This window comes from Typopeltis vanoorti, chromosome 3, assembly GCF_054136105.1.
Source record: "Typopeltis vanoorti isolate ZY-2024b chromosome 3, IOZ_Tvanoo_1.0, whole genome shotgun sequence".
Taxonomy (NCBI): Eukaryota; Metazoa; Arthropoda; class Arachnida; order Uropygi; family Thelyphonidae; genus Typopeltis; species Typopeltis vanoorti.
The window spans coordinates 140,702,749-140,726,910 of record NC_143551.1 but is presented as its reverse complement, the minus strand read 5'-3'; the positions used below and the strand labels follow the sequence as shown (position 1 = coordinate 140,726,910).

The 24,162-nt window shown below is 34.2% G+C and overlaps 1 protein-coding gene across 1 annotated transcript in view; it reads left to right on the top strand.

The window, feature by feature from the left end:
- LOC150108611 (tetratricopeptide repeat protein 37) overlaps positions 1-24,162 on the top strand; it is a 485,241-nt gene that overhangs the window by 97,484 nt on the left and 363,595 nt on the right. Inside the window, exons 10-11 of the mRNA XM_090416072.1 lie at positions 257-378; positions 16,934-17,023. Of these exons, the coding sequence (XP_090272198.1) occupies positions 257-378; positions 16,934-17,023 (212 nt within the window). The remainder of the gene's footprint in view (positions 1-256; positions 379-16,933; positions 17,024-24,162) is intronic.

Sequence of the window (24,162 nt, the reverse complement as noted above, 5' to 3'; positions counted from 1 at the left end):
ATACTGGGAAAAGCATTGCTATCATGCTGTTATTTAACAGCTTATTTGTGAGTAAATAAACATGCAGATTATGATGATAATGTAGATAAAACCAGAGTGTTAGAAAATAGTGCATGTGCTTTGAACTGCATCTCACTGTTTTAGCTTAGATATATTGCAAGATATTTATGGTAAAAAAAAAAAAAAAAATTCCAAATTTTTTTTTGTCCTCAATATAGTCATATAAATTATTATTATTATTTGTTTCATATTTTAGGAGTTAAGCTGGCTGAATCATCTTCAAGATCAGCATTAGTAATTGGTAAATTATATTTATTGCTCAGTCAAGCACTGGCAGGACAGAGATGTTGGCAGCGGGCTTTGGAGACTGTTGAAAAAGTAAGTAATCTACAAAAAACATTTCTTTGTACAATAATAATATTTGGTTTGTCAAGATAGATGTGACGTAATGCTTCATCGCATAATTGGTTCTGCTTATGGTTGATGACTAGTCTTGTTTCATATGGCTGCTCTTAATTGAGCTCAAGGCACTGCCTCAGGTTGTTGAAGCCATCCAGTCCATAGATTATTCTGATGAGTGAAATAGATAATCATCAATGGCTGAGTAGTAATGTGCTCAACACTACTTGCAGCATACACCATAAATATTATTTTAAATTAAAAATAAATAGGGTATGCTTTAATGGGCAATGTGTACAAAAGGCTAGTTTATAGCATACTCTCAAATAAATGTTTAAATCTACAATGATACAAGGTTTTGGAATTTGTTTTTATATTGTATGTTTTTTTTTTTTTTATTGTGCATCATAATAAATAATTATGTATTCTGTGGCTGACTCCAACTCTTGATGACCTGCCTTGTTTCATATGGCTGCTCTTAATTGAGTTCAAGGCATTGCCTCAGGTTGTTGAAGCCATCCAGTCCATAGATTATTGATAAGACTGGATACACTTATAAAAAGAACATATTATTAGTTGTTTAATAGGGACATGCACATTAGATATACTGTATTTTGTTTTTGAATAATGGCTTCACAAATGTAAAAGAAAACTAAATGTAATTTATTACTCCTAATATTTTGTTTAGTATGCCATGAGCTTCTTTGAGGGAGAAGACAGAAAAACTGGTAACAACATTTAAATTCTGAATACAAGAATGAGTCATACAGCATGCGTTTATCATCATGTCTCAGTTGCAGCTGTCTAGTAGGAGGAAACACTATTAGAGTTCAGAGACATTGGAATAGATGTATCTTAATTAATTAATTTAAAAATAATAATGAATTAAATATATAAAAATTATAAACAATTAACAGCAATAATTTCCCAAAACTTAGAAATATGTATACAGTCTGCCTGATTAAGATTAGGATAGTGGCATAGGACATCACAAAATTTAAAAAATAGATGATCAAATTTAACCTACTATAGTCTAGCATCTTGATATGGTTCCAGTGAGGTCTGTTTCTAGTGTCAATGGCATGAGAATCAAGGCCTGAACCTTCAGAATCCATAATCTTGATGTTCTTCAATTCTAATAATAGCAGAATGGCCGGTCTGTCCAAAGTAGCAAAGATGACATGAGCAGGGTATTTGATAAACATCAGACAAGGATAAAGGTGATATATTTCATATCTTGGTATCTTTGATAGGTGGTAAGAAAGATGACAACTTCTCAGCTGGTTTGAAGATGGTGTACAAATTATATCTGTGAAGGATCCTTGCTATTTGTTCAGATGTTCTTTAAGGTAGGGTATGCTGATCATTTTAACATCAGATTGCAATCATGAAGGGGGATGATAATTATCAAATATTTTCTGTATCAAGGTTCACTGTATCCATTAAGTAATAGAGTAAGTTTTATTTTATTTAATTCTTCTAATAGAATAGACTTAGAAGAACAAATTATGTCTGCTCAATATACAGGACTTTTGATAATACCTATTTTTTTTATGAAGGGTGATTCTGTGAAAATGCATGGATATATCTGTCTGTAAAGGGTGGCTTCCTGTAAGCAGAAAATTCAGTATTATCAGCAGTAATACTTGTTAACTCTCTCTCTCTCCTTAATCCAACAATAGATAGTGCCAATTAGATCTTTAGTTCCTTTTGATGTCCATTATAATTTTTAAACTGGTCCCACTGCTAACTAATTGTTGGTGTTCACATACTGTAACAAACTATTTTTGTGCTGTGAAGATGGGTATAATACAAGTGAAATATCAGCAAATAATTTAAATAAATATTAATTATTTTCTTATTATTCTTGTATTGTGAATTAAACCAAATAAACTAATCATGAACTGCCAACATAAGCATTTCTACCCATTTGAGAATACATTCATGATCATCTGTATGGCAAGTCAGGACCAGTGATCTGTGCTTTTGATACTCATTCACACAGAATTAAGTGGAAGAAACATCAGTGTTGTATAGAAGTTGCTGTAGTTCAGAGAGATGTGATATTTTGAAACAGCATCTGCTGTGAACTCCTCCCCAAACCTCAACAAGTATGGTTGCAGTAATTTGCCAGAGATCTAGGAGACAGTCATTCTGAGAGCAAGCACCTATAATGAATGTTTGCATGCATTTTTACCACAAATGTTGTCTACAGCCTGAATCTGGAAGACAGTCATTCTTAGAGCAATTGCCCAACTTCTCCAAATTAACTTTATGGTTATCTAGCCCATAGAGGGTGTCATCTTAGGACTTTTTTTTTTTTAGGTTATAATTCAAATTGTTTCTACTATAATTTAATTGAGTGCTTTGTGCTCTGAAGATGCCAGGTAGAAAACAGGAGAAATATTAGTAAGTTTAATAAATTAATGATATTTTTTTCTCTTGGTGTTCTTATGAAGCACTATTATGAATTATTATTTTTACGGCTATTTTTGCCTGTTTTCGTTTAGGAGTGTCCCTTATTTTGAAAAACATTGGCTGTTTGCTTAAGAATTCTTAGGGCATTATAGGTGTATTTTAAAGATAAATATATGCCGACTAGTAAAGGAAGAAATTTTGCACATACTTTGTTTGGATGTTAGGTTGTCTTTGTTCTGCATACTTCTGCTGTTAGGCTGTTAAAAGGGGGGGGGGGGATTTAGGAAACGTGGGGGGTTGATGCAAGGTGGGAATTTAATTTGAAAACCCCGGGTTTCACAATACTTCTCAAACTATTATATATCCCTATTATGACCTTTTTCTTGACCACTAGTATTAATAAATTAAAGACTTAATTCTGTATGTTAGTCAAGTAAATAATAGTTTAATATCCGACATGTTTCACTGACTAATATCTGTCAGCATTTTCAAGGATACACTGGCAAGCAATGGAAAGTAACAAAAACTAGGAAACTAACCGACAATTCTAAAAATTATATAAAGTTATCACTGTGCGTAATACAATACGCGTGTCACAAGTACAACGTTTTATTTGTTGAGATATTTATTGTAATTTTCATGAAAGTTCATTTCTTTTTGGTTAAATGATCTGATTAGACTTTTCCATATATCTGGTAGGATTAGGCCTTGATTCTTATTTAAGTTACCTGTTGAACGGGCAACTGTAACAGTTTCTTTGAATGTTCTGGAATGGTAGTTCTCTTCTATGTAGGGCATATGACTCATATCCCATTCAATATTATGGTTGGTAGAGGCAAAGTGGGAAGAAAGGCCTGATATATCTTGTCACGTAATAGTTCATTGGTATCACAAAAACCATCTTGATACCAATGAAGTATTACGTGATATGTCCAACTGGCATGTGGACTTAATCAAAAAACTAAAAAATGTGCATCCGTTAACTCCAAGACTATATGGTGTTCCCAAAATCCATAAAGAAGGTAACCATTACGTCCAATAGTAGATGGCATCCATTCTCCTTCTTACAAACTATCAAAATATCTATCCAAAATGTTACAAGAACACATTCACAACACTGATTCTTATATCAAGAACTCCCAACATTTCTTGGAGAAATTAAAAAACACCAGTATCTCTGAAGATAATATTATGGCTAGCCTGGATGTCACATCTCCATTCACAAATATCCCAGTTTCAGAAGTCATCGACATCTTAGAAAACTTGTTCCCACCAAACATCACCAAGTTGTTCAAGCATTGTTTAACTTCGAATTATTTTACATGGCAAAAAAACCTACTACAAACAACTTACTGGATTAGCCATGGGTAGCCTTCTCTCTCCTTCTTGTGCTGACCTATTCTTAGAAAATTTGGAAACTCAAATTTTATCCCAAATTACCTCTAAACCAACCACATGGTTCAGGTATGTTGACAACATGTTCATCATTTGGAATCACAAAAAAGAACTAATAATAATTATCTAAACAAAATTAATTGCTTCCACAACACTATCAAGTTCACATTGGAACTAGAAAAAGATAATAAACTTCCATTCCTAGATGTCCTTATTAAGAAACAAACTGACAATAGCATCAACCTGTCAGTATATAGAAAACCCTAACACTGGACACTACCTCCATTTCGACTCGTCTCACCACATATCCCAGAAACTCAACATTATCCATATGCTCAAAAAAAAAGCTATACAGTGTACCACAGACCCTGGTGACTTACAAGAAAATTAATAAAAATATCCAGAGATCTATCCCTAAATGGCTACCCTACAAGAATCATCAACAAGATTCTCTTTGATGACATACTGCAAAGACGAGATGAAACCCAATACATCAGCTCTATAACAATTCCATTTGTTAGTACCATATCCAAAAAATTAGCTCTTCTTCTAAAACCATATAATATCAGAGTAACCTTCAAACCTATTGAGACCATTCAAAAGTTTATAAGATCCCCGAAAGATAGCCATCCTTTCTACAAATACTCTGGAGCTTACAGCATAATTTACCTGTTCATGCGGTATCAATTACATCGGACAGACATCTAGACGTTTTGAAACAAGAAAAAAAGAACACATAGGCTGTGTAAGGAATAACAGACAAGATATATCAGGCCTTTCTTCCCACTTCGCCTCTACCAACCATAATATTGAATGGGATATGAGTCATATGCCCTACATAGAAGAGAACTACCATTCCAGAACATTCAAAGAAACTGTTACAGTTGCCCGTTCAACAGGTAACTTAAATAAGAATCAAGGCCTAATCCTACCAGATATATGGAAAAGTCTAATCAGATCATTTAACCAAAAAGAAATGAACTTTCATGAAAATTACAATAAATATCTCAACAAATAAAACGTTGTACTTGTGACACGCGTATTGTATCACGCACAGTGATAACTTTATATAATTTTTAGAATTGTCGGTTAGTTTCCTAGTTTTTGTTACTTTCCATTGCTTGCCAGTGTATCCTTGAAAATGCTGACAGATATTAGTCAGTGAAACATGTCGGATATTAAACTATTATTTACTTGACTAACCTACAGGACTAACTCTTTAATTTATTATTGTATATCCCTTTGCAAATAAAATCATTACTACAAGCTCTGTCTGGATGCTTGTCTGTGTTGGATCCCAGCCAAATTCAAGGGAAATAAGGCATTGATTGTAGAACTAGGTTAACTTGTTTCTTAGGATACCATCGTTTACCTGACCTGTCCCCCTGCATGGATTACAGGCATATGATAAGACAGAGATTAATAACAGAGGCAACCATTACAGCATAGGAAGAGAGAGAGAACAGCAAGCTATACTAGAATAATCCTGAAAGTTAACTTTAAGTCTGCACAGGGTTCTTAGTAAGGAAGTTGTTCTTGCTTGGTTCCATGTAGGCTATGGTCATCTACACATTCCTTTCTATTGAGGAGTGATGACGTGTGAGTACCATGGCTCTGCATTAACCATCACATATATTTTAATTGACTGCTCTGGTTATATGAATCATTCTTTATCAAGAACAGTCATTATTTTACTGCTCTTAGTAAATCTACCTGAGCCTTATATTCAGGGAGATTTTCTCTGACTTGTGAATGTGATATATATACCCACTTGTTTTAAATTTTTTTACAAGAAATTGATCTTTATACAAGTATATAACATCCTATAACTATATATTTAATCTGCTATTTTTAATTTTTATTTTTATACATCAAATATTATTTTTCAACTTATTTACTTATACGTAAATATTCATTACTTTTTTTTTTACCATTTGACATGGCACATTATAGCCACAGATGCCAATGAGTCAAAAAAAAATCTTTTACTATTTAACTATTTTTTATTACTCTGTGTATTGCTGTCATCTTTATCCTCAAGTTTTGCAACTACTTCTAGTGTTCCATAGTGCTTTGTTCTGTCATTTGTTCTTTACCTTCTGTATATCATGATGACCTTCTCCAGCCAACTGTGAATTTAGTACCATTGTTTCTCCTATAATACACCTCTATAATCTTGAATTTGTTCATATGTGATATATAAATAGAGTAATAAAATCACTAAAATGTGAAGGTGTGTTAGCTTTCACATATATGTGAAAAATGGCATCTGACCAAACAGCGACCTATGGAGGAATACTCAACTTTTCTCTCTCTCTCTCTCTCTCTAGTAGAATCACATGTTGTCCCATGAGTGTGTATTGCACTGTTCTTCAAAGTTTTGTACTTTTCTTGATAAGTATTTAATACAGTATCCTAAATATGAGTAAGCATTTTGGTTATAAGAATTGTGAGAGCAACAGGCATAAAGGAATCACATTGTGCATCATCAGAGACGATGCTGTGAAAATAAAAGAAACAGTTTAGCAGGAATAATTGAAATGCTGCATAGTCAATTAGAACATGGCCTAAAGAAATACAGGATTCACTGTATTTCTTCATTTATTTATTTGGAATTAAAGATGCTTAAAACTGTAATAGCATTTTTAGTGTACAGTATTACTTATAAGAGTGTACAGATTTTGAGTGTTTCTGCCCATAATCTTATTTTCTTTGTATGCCTTGCTATTTTTATTGCAAGAAATTCTATAATGCAGTGACTTGGCAACACGTATACTGTGTTATAGGAGATATGATACACAGATTTTGAATACACTGTTCTGTCTTTCTCATTTGACAGCAGCTCTTGCATTACACAAATTACAAAAATCTTCAAGCACATCAACTTCTGCAGCCCTAAATTCTGATCTCTAAACCATTCTTTGATGAGTTTCTTTGTGATAACCTTGTTAATTTCAAGGCTAGTAAGACTCAATCCTGCTCTCTCTCTCTCTCTCTCTCACACACACACACACAAAATTTTCAGGCTTATTTAAACAATAATCCAAATATGCAGACAAAATAACGTTTCTCTTTTTTGAGATTAATCTCATCTAGAATCCATCTTTCTTGGCATAAACATATTATAAATACTGTCTCATCATCATCTGAAGAATTAAGTTTTCTATTTCAGAAGGTATTGCTTTACCTATGAATAGCTTGATAACATTGTTAACTTGATACCAATCAGATTTAAATACTGTTCTCACACTTTGGGTGGTTTCCTCAAGAGCTCCCTAAAAATACTTGAATCAGTATGTGTGTGTGTGTGTATATATATATATATATATATATATAGAGAGAGAGAGAGAGAGAGAGAGAGAGAGAGAGAGAGAGAGAGAGAGTGCATTGCTGTTTGTATGCTCTGCAAATGTTTCGTGGACATTGTTCATGAATTGGCATCCATAGCATTCCAACTCTTTTAAATTGGTTAAAATATTCACTGCTATTTGATACCCCTTTGCAGTTCAACTTCAAACTCACAGTAAATAAATAAAATAAATAAATAAATAACCAGATAAACCAAATAAATAACTAGAATAAATATATATTTTTTCTCTTCATTAATTTCATTCATTCATTCATTTCTTTTATTGCTATCTTTGGAACAGTCTTTACTCTTATGTATTTCTAAAGCATGCAGTCAATAGGCCTAGAAATATCTTGTTTACATGATTCTTCTTTCTTCTTACCTCTGCCCATTCACAATACAAACCTACTGTAGGTTGAGCACCCTCCAGTGGATGGGATTTTCATTAATTAAAAACAATAAATCAGAATCTGTTAAAATTTAGTAAGTCATTTCAGATCATTTCTAATTGCATTTCACCTTTTCACATTTCATAAAGTGCAGTATAGTTTTTAACACACTCATTGAATTTTTACAAAAGTACAATCAGTAGTAAATTTGTCACAAATTATTACAGTAAATTCATTTTTTTAAAAATTTTTTAATTGAAATGCTGGAAATACTACAGTTTTTCCTTAGTCCTTATTCTTTCTCTTTGTGGAAAAGTAGACTATATTTTTTTAGACTAATATATATATATATATAATATATTTTTTAATGAGAAATGTATTTTATGATTTAACAAATAAGAGTACAAAGAAGCTAAATGAAACAAGCAGTGATAGCACAGTGGTAAAAAAACACTGCCCAGGCATGCAGTCAGGAATACATATCCATACTTGAAGTAGAAAAAGGCATCAAAGGCTTGAAATGTGGAAAGGCAGCAGGAGTAGATGATATTCGACCAGAAATGCTGAAGTATGGTGGTATAAGTCTTACAGTGGCTTCACTGCATAGTTCAGAAAGCCTGGACAGAGGGACGAATTCCTGATGATTGAAGTAGAGCTCTAATAGTACCCATATATAAAAAGAGAAATAAAACTGAATGTGAGAATTACAGAGGTATCTCCTTACTGAGTGTTCCTGGCAAGATCTATGCAAGTATACTTGAGAAACAGTTGAGAAGAATTGTGGAAGAAAAGCTTGGTGAAGAACTAGCTGGATTCAGACCAAATAGAGGAAATAGAGGCTATCAGGATCAGATCTTCACTTTACGACAAATAGTTGAGAAAGCATGGGAATATAATAAAGATCTGTATTTAAGTTTTGTCGATCTGGAAAGGCAAATGACAAGGTGCCAAGAGAGAAGCTATTCAATACGCTACCGTTATATGGTGTCAATGGGGCAATATATCAAGCAATACTTGGTCTTTATTTGAGTTGTAAGTCAGCAGTTAGAATCGAAGGAAGTACAGGAAGATGGTTTAATATTAAAACTGGTGTGAGACAAGGATGTACATTATCCCCTCTGTTATTCATTATCTATATGGATCACATTATGAAGGAAAGTGGTATTAAACATGATATCAGAATTGGAGATGTTAATGCCAGCTCTTTGCTTTATGCAGAAGATGTTATACTTCTAAATAAATCCACTACAAGTTTTCAAGTTTCCCTGACTAAATTAAATAACTGTTATAATAGATATAGTATGAAGGTCAGCATTAAAAATACAAAGACAATGAAAATAGAATTGTTGAAAATGTCAACTGTGTTGTGAACGGGGAACCTGTAGAACAAGTAAAACATTTCAGCTACTTAGGCACGATTTTTACTGAAGTAAAATTAAATATGGAAATAGACAACAGAATCAACAAAGCTGGTATGGTAGGCAGTCAATTGAATAAGTTCATATGAAATAAGAGAGAAATTAGTCGGAATACTAAATTAGCTGCTATACAAGACAGTGTTCAAACCAGTTTTAACTTATGGATCTGAGAGCTGGGTCAGAAGTAAAACACTTGACCAAAGACTAGAGACCGCAGATATGAGAGTCCTGAGAAAGATTAGAGGCGTGAACAGATGGCATCAATGGCAATATCATATTAAAAACGAGGATATTAGGAAAGAACTTGACATTGTCGGCATCCAGGAATGCATTAGCAGAGCTAATCTCAGATGGTATGGTCACTTAAACAGAATGGCTGAGGAAAGATTAGCAAAACAAGTGTTCTCTGCCAGGTTGGCAGGAAAACGACCCAGAGGAAGACCAAGATATAGGTGGATTGATATGGTATAAAGTGACTTAGACGATAGAAATATAAGATCTGATATTGTTGGAGTCTTGACAAGTAACAGACTGATTTGGAGGAAAATTGTAGATAGAAAGTTAGTAATGATGTAAATTTTTCATGTAGTACTATCATATCCTGTACACCCCTTGAGGGTACATGTCAGGAATTTGATGATGATGATGAGTACAAAGAATGTTGGACATCTCAGAAAACCGTGTGTGCCTAGTCTAACCATAAATATTGTTACAACTTGAACAGCACATAAACCTTTATCAGTAAATCATTTACAGCTTTCATCACATACAAACCACATGTATAATGTGCGTATAGCAGCACGTAATGTTCGAAATATCCCCCCGTTTGCCTTCATGCATTCCTGAAGTCTGTGATGCCACATATCAGTGGTGGCACGCACAACATCTAATGGAAACACTGCCACTGCTTGCTCCAAATTCGCCTGAAGGCTGGTGATGGTGGGGTGTCATTTCTTGTAGTTACTCTCTCAAGCTCTGACCACAATTTGAAGTCGAACGGATTCAGATCGGGTATTTTAGAGGGCCAATCAGATGGTGATATGTGGTCAAGCACATTTGCCTCCAACCACTGCTGTGTCCTTGCCTTGTGTGCTAAGAGCTGAGTTCTGTTAGAAGGTCAACTGCCTACTATGAAATAAGGTGTTGTTCAGGGGCCATACCACAAGTTCCAGCATAGTGTCTTGATGGTTACAGGAAAATTCATCGAAAAGCTAATTCATCAAAAGACAATTCATCGAACAACAATTTGTCAAAAATGCAGTTCATCGAAAAAAACAATTGACCAAAAATTTTAAATTTTCGATAATGTTATGGTAAAAGTAACCCATTCAGAACAAAAACTGAACCATGCAGACAGCTTCTTGTACCAACAACTTCTACTAAGTCTGTTAAGTCAGAGAGTTTTTGAAGTACAGTACATAATTTTGGCACATTATTTATTTGTTGCCCCGAATATAGCTGAACTGAAAACTGGAACGGTTCGACATTTTCTTGTAAAAGTTTCAAATAGCAAATCTGGGTAAAATTCATCCCATAATAATTGCTGTATTGAGGTCGCATATTACTACTAGCAACAATAATAATAATGAAGCCCGCATAGTTCAGTCAGTAAAAACGAAGCTGTTTAATTAGAAAGACCGGTAGTTGGATCCCATTTACCACGTGCATAATTTTTATCAGTCCTGTTCAGGCTAAAGGTAAGTTAGCAGGCATAATATGGATACGGCTGGGCTTTTCTTCCGGAAACAGTCAAATCAGTCCCATAAACAGACATGAAACAGTTATCGGACAAGAAAGACTATAAGAAACTATATTGTTCTATAATTTTTCCCTATTAAAGTAGCATTGTAATCTCCTTATTCACGGTTCAGGTTTTGTTCTAAATGGATCAATTTTCTGATAACATTTTCGAAAATTTAAACTTTTCGGTTTTTTCGATGAATTGGATTTTCGATGAATTGCCTTTTCGATGAACTCTCCGGATACCTGTCTTGATACACTTTAGTAGAGAGTTTTGTCCCTTTTCTCACAGAAATGCAACTTGGAATCCTGATACATGACTCCCCCACCAAATCATTACTGACATGCATTGACCTCTCTGAATCCTGGATGTTATGGCATGTGCTGTGTGATCATCCGGGACATGTACTTGATCGTTTTGGTCGTTAAATGAATCTTCAATGGTGAAAATCATCTCATCTGTGAAGAGGCTATCTCTGTATCTATTCCTCAACTGCTGCATAAGTTGTGGTGTTAGGAAGTGCTCTGTAGAATGACGATAGGCTCTCACCTCAAGGTTATTAGTATATGGCACATCATTTTCTATGAAACATTCATCTCTTGCAACATCACTCTCTACATTCTCACAGGATTATGGGAGGTGTGCCTTCACAGCCCTCACAGCTGTTGCATCCTAATGCAGCATGGTCGACCTGTTCCTTGGCAGTGAGTACGTCTTCTGTATTGTTATAATGAATGGTTACAAAAAACCGATACACAAACATCCTGCTGATCCCAAGTGTTTTTAGCTTATTGAAAAGAAGCATGTTGTATTTGTCTGTCAACCATCCACATATCCAACTCAAGCGTTTATATATTCGAATTCCATATTCTCCAATTTATGTAACAGCCATTCATGTGGTATCCTATCAAATGCCTTAGCAAAATCCAACATTATCGTTGTGTATCTATTCCCTTTATCCATCTCAGCCATAACATTGTTATAAAATATGAGCAAATTGCTAAAATTGCTCAAGTTCTAAAAACATGTGAAATGCCTAGCCAATTCAGCTGAACATTTCTTTAGCATACATGCTGATATTCCATCTGTCTCTGTTGCCAAATTCTTATCCAGATTATGCAATAGCTCTTCCATTTCATTTTCATGCACTTCTATCTCTTCATTCAATGTACATGGGTGGTCTGAAACGTTCTCGGCTTTGACCATAGATGGCAACACTATTGGCAAGATTTTTTTTTTTTCCCTAAGTTGGTACATCTGTCATAAGCATCCATGTGAAATTGCAAGTCATTCTATCAAGTTTTATACAGCTGTCTGAAGCAAAAGTGTTGTCTGTATCCTTTGAAATGGATAAAATTGAGTATCGTGCAGTTATAAAATTCTTTGTAAAATGAAGGTTTAATGCCAAAAGAAATTCATTTGAAGTTTATAAAAGTTTATGTGCACTCTTCTCCATTTTCGACAATTAAGAAATGGACTGCAGAGTTTAAACGTGGTTAAACCTGCCTTGAGGATGATCCACGTGAAGGACGTTCAAAAAGTGTAACAACACCAGAAATTGATCAAGTGCACGATATGGTATCGGATATGGTACCGGCCAGTCAAAGTGTGTGAAATTGCTGAGACTACAGGCATTTTAAAAGAAGTAGGATGTATTTTGCATGAAGAATTGCAAATGATAAAGCTTTGTAAAAATAATTTGTGCAAGATAGGTGCCACGCTTGCTCACAGCAAATCAAAAACCTTTTCGCATGAAAATCTCTGAACAGTGCTTGGAGTGGTTTAACAAAAAAGAATAAAACTGATATTGTGCGCCAATTTATTACCATGGATGCGACTTAGATTCGCCATTACACACCAAAATCCAAACAGCAGTCAAAACAGTGGACAGAAGCTGATTGTTCAGCGCCAAAGAAAACAAAGTCGGTTCCATCAGCAGGAAAGGTGTTCTGGGATGCTAAAGGCATTTTTTTTATTAATTATCTTGAAAAGGGGAAAACAATAACCAGGGAATATTATTCCGATTTTTTAACCAGACTAGACGAAAAAATTCGTGAAAAAAGACCCGGTTTGCAGAAGAAAAAAATCATCTTTCATCAGGACAATGCACCTGCCCACAAAGGTGTTTTGGCGATGGGAAAATTAAGGGATCTACACTATGGATTGTTGGAACATCCACCCTATTCCCCAGATTTGGCTCCCTCTGACTTCTATCTCTTCCCAAAACTAAAACTCCTCCTCGCTGGTCAGCGTTTTTTTTTTTTTTTCAATAAAGAGGTGATTGCAGCTGTAGAGGGGTATTTTGCAGATTTTACTGAGAACTACTACAGGGACGGGATAATGGCGCTTGAGCATCACTGGAATGAATGTATTAGTCTTAAGGGAGATTATGTTGAAAAATAAAAATAATTTTGAAATTTTGAATTTGTTTTTTCATTGTTAGGCTGAGAACTTTTCAGACCACCCCTCGTAGTACAGTAGTTATACTAGTAGTAGCAGCAGCTCTGCACCATGTTACATACACTTAGTTAATGTATCTTAGCAAAGTGGATTGAACAATATCATTAGCTTCTGACTAGAGTAGCATATGCATTCATTAAAGTTATTCTTCCACATTTATTCTTTCTTTTGTTTGCAACATAACACTAAAATTCTTTTTGATTGCCTTTAGCCTGCATATTCAATCTCTTTTCATACTATGATTTAGCTTTCCACGCAATACTGTTCTGGCTTGTGCTTTATATATTTCATAACTCCTTTTACTCTTATTGTCATGATATTCTTTACACATCATCTTCTTCTTGTGGATCTCTTGTTTAATAAGGTTGCACATCCATTTCACTCCCAACCTATTTATTCTTTGGACTCTAGGTTCCAAAACTTTTATCAAGGATTCTTATTCATTACTGACATGTTCCTCATTCAGTAACTGATGCTATGGGACCAATAATAGTATTCTCCTCAGTTGATCGTAATTTTTTAGCTTTATAGTTCAGCATGTAACCTCTTCTAATTGGAATATCAATATAATTAGATACTTTCCAAGAAAGTACAGCATGATCACTGTCACCAACTGATGGTAAAATAGTCATATTCTTAACAGAGATCCCTTCTGACTCTATGAACAAGTCCAGCTTTCTTTAACCTTACGTTCCTTCTTTCACATGCTGCTGAGAAAGTTGTCTTGCAACAATTCAATAAAATAACTCTTCGTTCTTATCATGAGATTTCTCTTCTACCCAAATGTTTGGATAATTAAAGTCACCCATAATGATCACTTGTTTTGTACCCATGAGGCTAAATTGGCAATGCATTTCATCGTCCCTTGCAACTAAGCTGCCAGATTTGTAGCTGCACCTGCCATTTTATTCTGCCAGCCTTCACTTCACACCAGATAGCTGCAAACTCATTGCCACATGGGACATTATTACCATCATTGTTTTCTTTCTTGCATTTCTTCCCTAACTGGAATTGTCATCTGATATCATTACTACTCCCCCCCCCCCTTCTTTCCTATTTTCTTCTGTAATTCTTAAAAATGGTATACCCTTTACACTCAATCCCAGTTGCAACATCTGATTCTGATGGTGAGATTTCATGAATGCCAACAATCTTAGGCCACAAGGTATTCAATAAAGCAACGAACTCAACCCTTTTATTTCTGATACACCTGGCATTTGTATATAGACATAACAAATTACCACCTGGGCTATTCTTATAATTAGATACGTAATCTGTTTGGCCTTATAGAACTTTTTCCTCCCCAGACATACTCAGAAGGTCCAAACCTAAAGCATACATTTCCATCCCATTGCCCGTTGCATAACCAAATTCAAAGTCATTCATCTTTATCACGTTTGCATACCATAGTCGAACTTTCACACACAATTTCCCCATTGTTCCCTCGACGACCTAGTTTTCCTGACTCTCTGCATTAGGTCTCATCCCAATACGTAATTTTTGTAGGATCCCTATGAATTCAAGTGTAGGCTGTTCCTCTTTCTGCCATCAAATGCACTTCACAAATCTAAAAACTCGCATCAATTTTTCTTCTACACAGCTTGCATGTTGAATAATTTGCTATCATTGCCCTCCTCCTTAACTCGGGTACTGTCATATCTGGGTAACTAACCTACAATTTTTACTCTCTTACATTTCTTTCTCACTTCTTCCAACAGACCTTTCATATCCCCTCTCATACTATGATCGTTGTTACTTAAATTATTAGTAAAGATCAGTTTCATCAAAATTAAATTAGGTGGATACTTTTTTCTACTTGATTTATGACATTCATTCACGAATTCGCCAACACTTTCTGTTTTGGCATTTGCTAATTCTCCCATTATTCTCAAATTGTGCAAATTTTGCTTACTTTCTGACTTGATTGAACCATTCCTTGTTGACCAAAAATGTTGAAACTAATGATTTATCCTTGAGTTTGTTTTCGAGATTGTCATATAGACTGATAGCCTTATTCATTATAATTCATATGTTGACAAGTATTGATTTTTGATTTTAAATCTTCAATCCATTCAACAATTTTTCTGATTTTTGAATGGTTTCACTCTGAGAATGGGTGATTTATTTTTCCAAGAAGGGAGTAACATTTTCACCTTCTTTAATTTTATCTGTATCTTTAAAGATTGTTTTTATTGTTGACTTGCTTAATTTAAATTCATGTGGAATGTCAACAATCTTAAAACAACTTGAGATTTTTCTATGATTTTTTAACTTTGTATCCAAATTAATAATAATATCATGTCTCTGTTTTATGTGCTAGCATATCCTCATTGTTGTGATTTTCCTTTGCCAGTCTTATCAGCATGTTCAATAAGTGTGCAAATTAAATCTGTAATAATTATGTATATGTAGAAACAATAGCATCTGAATGTATTGAATTTACATTTATGTACCTCTGTTTTTAAGTTTGTGTTCAAATCAGCAATGAATTTTGAAACTTGCAGATATGACATGATATGCTGTGATGGGTAATGTTCTGTGTACACAAGTTCATAGTAACATAGACAGTGGCATAACATGTATCTGTACAGTGGGCTGGGAAAAAAACCATGTAAATCAGAAGTTATCTATACCATACTGTATAGGTGATGTAATCTTGAAATAGCTTCCAGGATGCTAGCTTACCTCAAAAAATACCATTTTTTATTCTTCCAATTATATATTGGTTTAATCCTTTATCCAATTGTAAGCAAACAAAGTTTGCACCTGAAGTATTTTCAGGACTGGGGCAACTTGTGGCATAGGTGGTATAACTTCTCATCACTTGCCTTTCATCAACTTATCTCTAATCCAGAGAATTTTAATAATAAGGTATGACACCTTTTGGCAACTGGTATATGGAAATATGACTTCTCCATTACTCCACCTTAGTATCACCACCTCTGGGTCTGGCTCCCACTGATGAGACCTCAATAGAAGTTGAAACCAGTCTGGGTAGTGACCCTTCCCTTAATGTATAGCATTATACATGTCTGCAAGGAGATGTGTTTTGCATTATGGGATACTAAGGCAAGTGATGAGAAGTTATACCACCTTTGCCACGAGTTGCCCCAGTCCTGAAAATATTTCAGGCACAAACTTTGTTTGCTTGCACTTGGATAAAGGATTAAGCCAAATATATAATTGGTAGCATAGCCAAGTGAAAAAACTTCCATCAACCATTTTATTGGTTGATGGAAGTTTTTATTCTTGTTTATTATGGAATTAGCATAATTATTTTATAAACTAGTATAATTTAATAATGTGATAATGAAAAGTAAGTATTTGTCATTTTACTTATTTTCAATTGTTTCATCATGACAAGTGCATTGAATTACTGGGAAGAACTCCTGAGGTAATAAAAGTATTCTGCAGTATGTTGATAAAAATGGAGCAGCTAGAAAAGGCAGAGGTGGTAAGTTGATTTTATATATTGTATATGTGTATTATTTTTGTATCTGTTTATATTTGTTAATGTCTTATCAGGCAAACAGTCATTCATGTAAGGTATCGACTCCATTTTATTATCATTTCATACTGAAACAATACTTGACTGTCCAGATAAAAAGCAACATAGCAAAAGATGGGAATTCAGTTATAAATTCAGTTGCAGTCATTTCCATCATCCATTGTAATTTGATGATCTATATTATTCAGCTACACATTTTAAATTAGTGAAGTTATTTTATTGTAGCATAATTTCCTGATCCTTAGAAGATATATGAATCACAGAGATTTGTCACAGTCGGTACTGACTGGCTCCTTTCACATCCTAATGGATTTTTTTTTTTTGATATCATCAAGTGTTGCTATAAGGTAGTCATTTCATGATCTGCACTATAAAGCAGTCTGAGACGGGGTTATATTCTAGTTGGTCCTAAATTGAACACTCCAGGAATATCATAATCTGTTATTACTGATTGTACAAGGAATATTGCAATCATCATCATCATCATCAAATTCCTGATACCTCAAGGGATGTACAGGATATGATAGTACTACCAAACATAACAAACCAAAACATAAAATGATGATGATGGATATTGCAAAGAACTGGAAATTAGTACATGCATAATTCATGAATTCTAACTTTTTTTTTTTAACAGTCATCCTATCTTTCTGAGCAATAAATACAAAATGTTATATTCAGACAGTGACAATCAAGAAAAAGAAGGAGTAGCCATAGTATTCAACACTAAATACAAGGCTAATCTTCTTGAATCGCAGGCAGTTTCATGTACAGTGATGTGGACAAATATCAGAATGGAGAACTGAGTGGGGAACCAGAGTTCAAGATCAGTACTATCAACATAAGAAGATTGAATGACAAAGAAATGGAGCTAGCTGAGGAATTGGATAAGTATCAGATCGATATAATAGGTGTGACTGAAATGGAAAAGACAAAAACTAGTGAGATCTTTCTGAGCAATAAATATAAAATGTTGTATTCAGGCAGTGACAGACATGGAAAAGGAAGAGTAGCCATAGCCATTCATCTAAATACGAGGCTAATCTTCTTGAATGGCAATCGATTTCAAGTAGAGTGATGTGGGCAAATATCAGGATGGGGAACTGGACAATGAGACTTACTTGTGCCTATGGAAGGTTCTTCTAAGGTAGAAGTGGAGGAATTTTTTGAGGCTTTGGAGAAAGCAACTGACACAATGAAAAATGAAAAGTTGGTCTTGTTGGGGATCTAAATAGCAGAGTAGGAAATGATTGACAGACATACAAAAATGTTTTGGGAAAATTTGAAGAAAAGAACAAAGCTAATAATAATGCAAGTACCCGTTGGATTTCTGTTCAAGATATGGACTGGTTATTACTAACACCATGTTCCTACATAAAAATATGAACAAATTCACATGAAGAGAAGAGACAAGAAATAAGAAAAGTCTCATTGACTATGTTATTGTTGATAATGATATTTTATCTCTGGCGCAGGACACTAGAGTGTACAGAGGATTTGAAATTGGAAGTGATCACCATTTAGTCTTGAGCAGGATAAAATTGAATTTCATATTGAAAAGAAGAACATGTAAGAAAGTTTTAAAGCAAATAAAAGTTGAGAAGCTCTCAGATGGGAACTGTAGACTAAAATACCCAAACATCATTCAAGAAAAAATGAAAGTTTGTGAACAGGAACAAAACCTTGGAGATTCGGTGGTAAGCCCTGAAGAAAACATTGATTGATTCAGCCAGAGAGGCATGTGGTGAAGGTTGTCTGCAACGATAGAAAAATCAGAACTCCATGGTGAACACAGGAAGTTAATGAAGCAGTGAAGAAAAAGAAGAAAGCATATCAAAAGTTCCTGGCAAATAAGTCAGCTTGTGCTCTTAGAGGATACAGAGACAAATGTAAGAAAGCATGGCACTGTGTAAAACTAGCTAAACAAAATCATGGTAATATTTTGGTGAGAACATTCGGTTTAAAAAAAACTTCTTTTATTTTAAACCAAACCACTTATGTAGAAAAAATGAATCTGCTGGTTTCGGACAATAACACATACCAATTAGTTAACTACAACCCAACCAACAGAATAAAAAATAAAACAGAGAAACTACTTAAGACAATTACCACATGGCCCGAAGATACGATCAAAAAACTATTTCCGCACTATGCTTGTTCCCCAAGAATTTACGGACTATCGAAAATTCACAAAGAAAACACACCGCTAAGGCCTATTGTTGAAGGGATAGATAGCCCGACTTATCACTTAGCCAAAAAATTAGTGGCAACATTCAAGGAGTTGGTAGGTCATTCCCCTTCCTATATCAAAAATACACAACACTTCATAAACATCATCACAAAGACATTACACTAGAAAAAGATGATTTATTAATCAGTTTTGACGTCTCTGCCCTCTTTATGAATGTCCCAATCAATGACACAATCCTTCTTTTACAGAACAAATTCCTTCCAGATATCACACCACTCTTTGCACATGTATTATGTTCTGGTTATTTTGTATGGCAAAATGCTTTCTACCTACAAAAAGAAGGCACAGCCAGGCTCGCCATTATCCCCCCCCCCATTGCTAACTTTTACATTGAACATTTTGAGCATCTTGCTTTATATTCTTCCCCTTTAAAACCCAAAGTCTGGCTTAGATACGTTGACGATGTTTTCGCTATCTGGTCCCATGGTCACTAGACACATTCTGCCACCTAAACAAACAACACAAATGCATACAGTTCAAAATTGAGATTGAAAAAGAGAACACACTTCCGTTTCTAGATACACTTGTCAACGTCTTCCTTCTGGTAATCTTTCCTTCACGGTTTACCGAAAACCGACACATACTGGCCAATATATGCACATAAACTCCTACTACCACCACTCAACACAAAAACTAAGTGTCATCAATACAGTAAAAAACAGGCTTTGAAAATCTGCTCCAGTGAATAGGCACTGAAAGACGAATTTAAAATAATCAGCAATACTTTCCAAAAAAATGGGTACAGCCAAAACACTATTAACAAAATTCTCTACAAGACCTCAAAAAAAAAAAAAAGACAACCAGACTACAACAAAACTATAACCATTCCCTACATTAAAGGGACATCAGACAAAATGAACAGAGTACTACAAAAATACAACCTAAAGCCACCTTTAAATCCCCTGCAAAATTAAAAAGCTTACTAAACTCATCCAAAGACCCCCCCCCCTGCTGGTCCACCCTGGAGTATTCCGTATTCATTGCACCTGTAACATACCATATATTGGAGAAACAGGATGCACAATTCCTATCAGACAAAAAGAACATAAACGACACATTAAATATAATAATTATGGTGAAGCTGGCCTTTCTGATCATGCCCTGAACACCTTACATAGAATTGACTGGAAAAGCACTAGTTGTCTACATCACACTAAAACATGTTTGAACGCAAATTTAAGGAAGCCTGTGAGATCATTATCAACCACCCCAATGTGAACAATAATGAAGATCTAAAAATGCCATACATATGGAAGGCATATATTCGACCCACGGATCCTTCCTCTCTAAGAACAACTATAAACAGGACTAGTAAATTCAGGATCCTAAATCAGAAATAACAATTGTAATACTAAAAATAAGATATCACTGTTACTGAAAGAAAACCATCTATAAGAAAAAATGTTTATTCATGTTATCTGAAATTAAATCTAGCTTGATGTAATTTGTAAATAATTTTGTAATTTTTTTTTTCACTAGAGATCATGCCAGTTGTATAACATGTGATCAAATCATTGTTTCTCTAGCTTATGGTTTGTAATGTAACTCAGTTTGTCTTGTATATTTGTATATGCTCCAGATGATGATCTTGATATGAAGATCAAAAAGTCGGGATAATAAAAAGAGTTAGTTATAATACGGTTGTAAAATCCATAATTTCGAAAATGAATCCACCTAGATCTTGGTCTTCCTCTCAGTCTTTTTCCTGCAATTTTGGCATGAAACACCTGTTTTGGTAACCTTTTCTCTCCCATTCTGTTTAAGTAACCATACCTTGCTACATTAGCCATGTTCACACATTCTTGAATGCAACCAACATCAAGTTTCTTCATAATGCCTTCATTTTTAATATGATGCCATCTGTTCTGGTTTGAACACTGTATTGTATACTTCTAGTTTGGTGGTTTGGCTAGTTTCTGTCTTATTCCATATAAATATATTCAACTGGACTCTACACCACACCAGCTTTGCTTATTCAGTTTTATTTCCAGATTTAACTTGCCATCTTCACTAAAAACTATGCCTAAATAGTTGAAATATTTTACTTGTTCTATAGGTTCTCCATTCAGTATGCAGCTGAAGTTTTCTATGTTCCTGCCTATTTTTATAGTTTTGGTCTTTTTATTGCTGATTTTCATGCCAAATTTGTTACAACTGTTATTCAATTTAATTAAAGAATCTTGAAGACTTACACTGAATGTGTTTAGCAGTACAGCATCATCTGCATAAACCAAAGAGTTAAGTTTGATATCTTTAATTCTAATATCAGATAACATCTATGAGGTGATCCATATAGATGATGAATAACAGTGGAGATAATGTGCATGCACCCTTGTCTTACACCTGATTTTACATCAAACCATCTTCCAGTATTTTCTTCAATTCTAACTGCTGAGTTTTGAATTTTCTTCAATTCAATTCTTACAACTTAAATATAAACTATGTATTTTTCTGTATAATGTTCCATTTATCCCATATAATTGCAGTGTTTTGAAAAGCTTTTCCCTGGGCACCTTGTTGTGTGACTTTTCCAGATCTACAAAACAAGTACATATCATTGTTGTATTCTTGTGTTTCTCAACTATATGTTGCAAAGTGAAAATCTGATCCTGACAACCTCTATTTGGCCTGAATTGAGTATATTGTTCTCCAAGTTTCTCTTTCACAATTTTTCTCGGCCTCTTTCCGAGTATGCTTGCATGAATCTTACCTGGTACATACACTTAGTAGAGAAATTCCTCTGTAATTCTCACATTCAGCCTTATTCCATTTTTTTACAGATGGAACTGTGATAGCTCTACTCTAATCATCTTGAATTCGAACTTCTGACCAGGTCCTCTGAATTATGCAGTGTGGCCACTACAAAACTTTTATACCTCCATATATCAGTATTTCTGGTTGAATATCATCTACTCCAGTTGCCTTTTCACATTGATATCCTGTTAGATTCCTCTTGAATATTTTTTACTATGTTTGTTTGTTTGTTTCATTTAACAAGCTTTCAAAGTAATTACTCCAGATATCTAGGATGTTTCATGTCACTTTTATCATCTTTAATTCCTTTTAGTACTGGTTCCTTCATTTGTAAGCTTTTACAGTAGCTTCCAGAACACTTTGCCACCTTCCTAATATTTACCTTCTATATTCTTACCAAAGTCTTCCAATGACTTTTGTTTAGCTGCTCTTACATGTAGCTTGGCTCTCTTACATTTTTCTATATATTCTTTTAAGGCATCTGCCGACTTATTTGCTAGGAACTTTTGGTATATTTTCTTCTTTTTCTGAACTGTTCTTTAATTTCTTGTGTCTACCATGGTATTCTTATTTTTCTATCCTTGCAGAGAACTTCACTACATGCCTCTCTAGCTGAATCAATCAGTGTTTTTTTTTTCAGAGTTTGTCACTGAGACTTCAAGGATTGGTCCTTGCTTTTAAATTGTTTCAAATCTTTCTTTCATAATGTTTTTATAGTTGAATTTACAGTTTACCTGTAAAATCTGCTCAACTTGAATTCTTTTTGAAACTTTTTACACACTGTTCTTTTTAATGTGATATTCATTTTTATCCTACTTAAAACTAAGTGATGGTCACTTGCAATTTTAAATCTGGCAGGAAATGAAGATTTCTGTCTTCATTTCCTGCCGTCTTCTATCCAGGAGGTCGACTACCATGATGTGACTCATAGTTATCTACGGGCATAACGACATGTGGTGAGGACCCTATTTCTTCCACATATTGTAATAAGTATTCATGGCTGTAAATTCATGTGTGTTCATGGGACCGGTTTGCCTGTTCTGAGGGATGAAAAAATCTGAGTTTCCAGATGAAAAAACCCTCTACCTCTGTATGAGATCAGCTAACTCATCTTTAGTCAAAAGAGACCAGATAAAGGTTCCTCACAACATCGATGGGAATTGAACCCAGGGCTTTGTCTACACCGACTGAGCTGGAGACTCTTTTTAATAACATCGTTAATTGAATTACTATTTCTCTCTTTCTCGTTATTTTAATAACTCATTCTATATTTTGTCTCTTCGGGCTGTTTTTCTATTTCTAATTTTTCTTAAAATGTTTTCTGTTATTGATGATACTTCTAAGTCTTCATCATCTTTCAGGTTGTCAGGTAATGTTATTTTATCTTCATCTTCATACAGTGTTGGAAAGTGTTCTTCCCAACATATTTTTCAATTATGGATATGTGTGTATACTTACATAATTCAGTTCTTTGGTTTCTAGTTAATCTTCATATTTGCTTCTATGTGGCATATGTTCAAGCTGTTTTTGAGTAGTTATCCCAGAATTCTTGTTTTTATTTTCCAGATATCGTTGCTGGTTTCATATATTAACATATATATAGTTTCATATAGCTTTTGTACCTTTTATACTTTTCTTCATTAGATTTATCTTCTAGTATTCTAAAACAACTTCATTTTTCTTTTGTGCCAGTAGTTTAACCACTTATGAGTAGCAAGAAGACAATCTCTTCCTTTATTTCCAACTGTTTTCTCTTTCCTGAGGCTTCATATGCTGCTCATATAATATTATTTTTATAGATTTTCCTGATTTCATTCACTTCTGTGTTTTCACAAAAATTGTGTTCGTTAAACTGCTTTTCTATCCTTTGTTGATATAATGTTTTAATACTATCTTCCTGTAACAGTCTGCCTTAAACGTTTTTCTTTCTTTGATCTTACTAATCTGTTTGTACTGTTTTTTTTTTTATTTTCGGAATCTCAATTCTCCAATAAGTAATGCTTTGTTAGCTCCTATTATCAGCTGATGTTAGAACTTAGATATCAATTATTTCTTTATGTCTAACATTTCTATTTGTTAC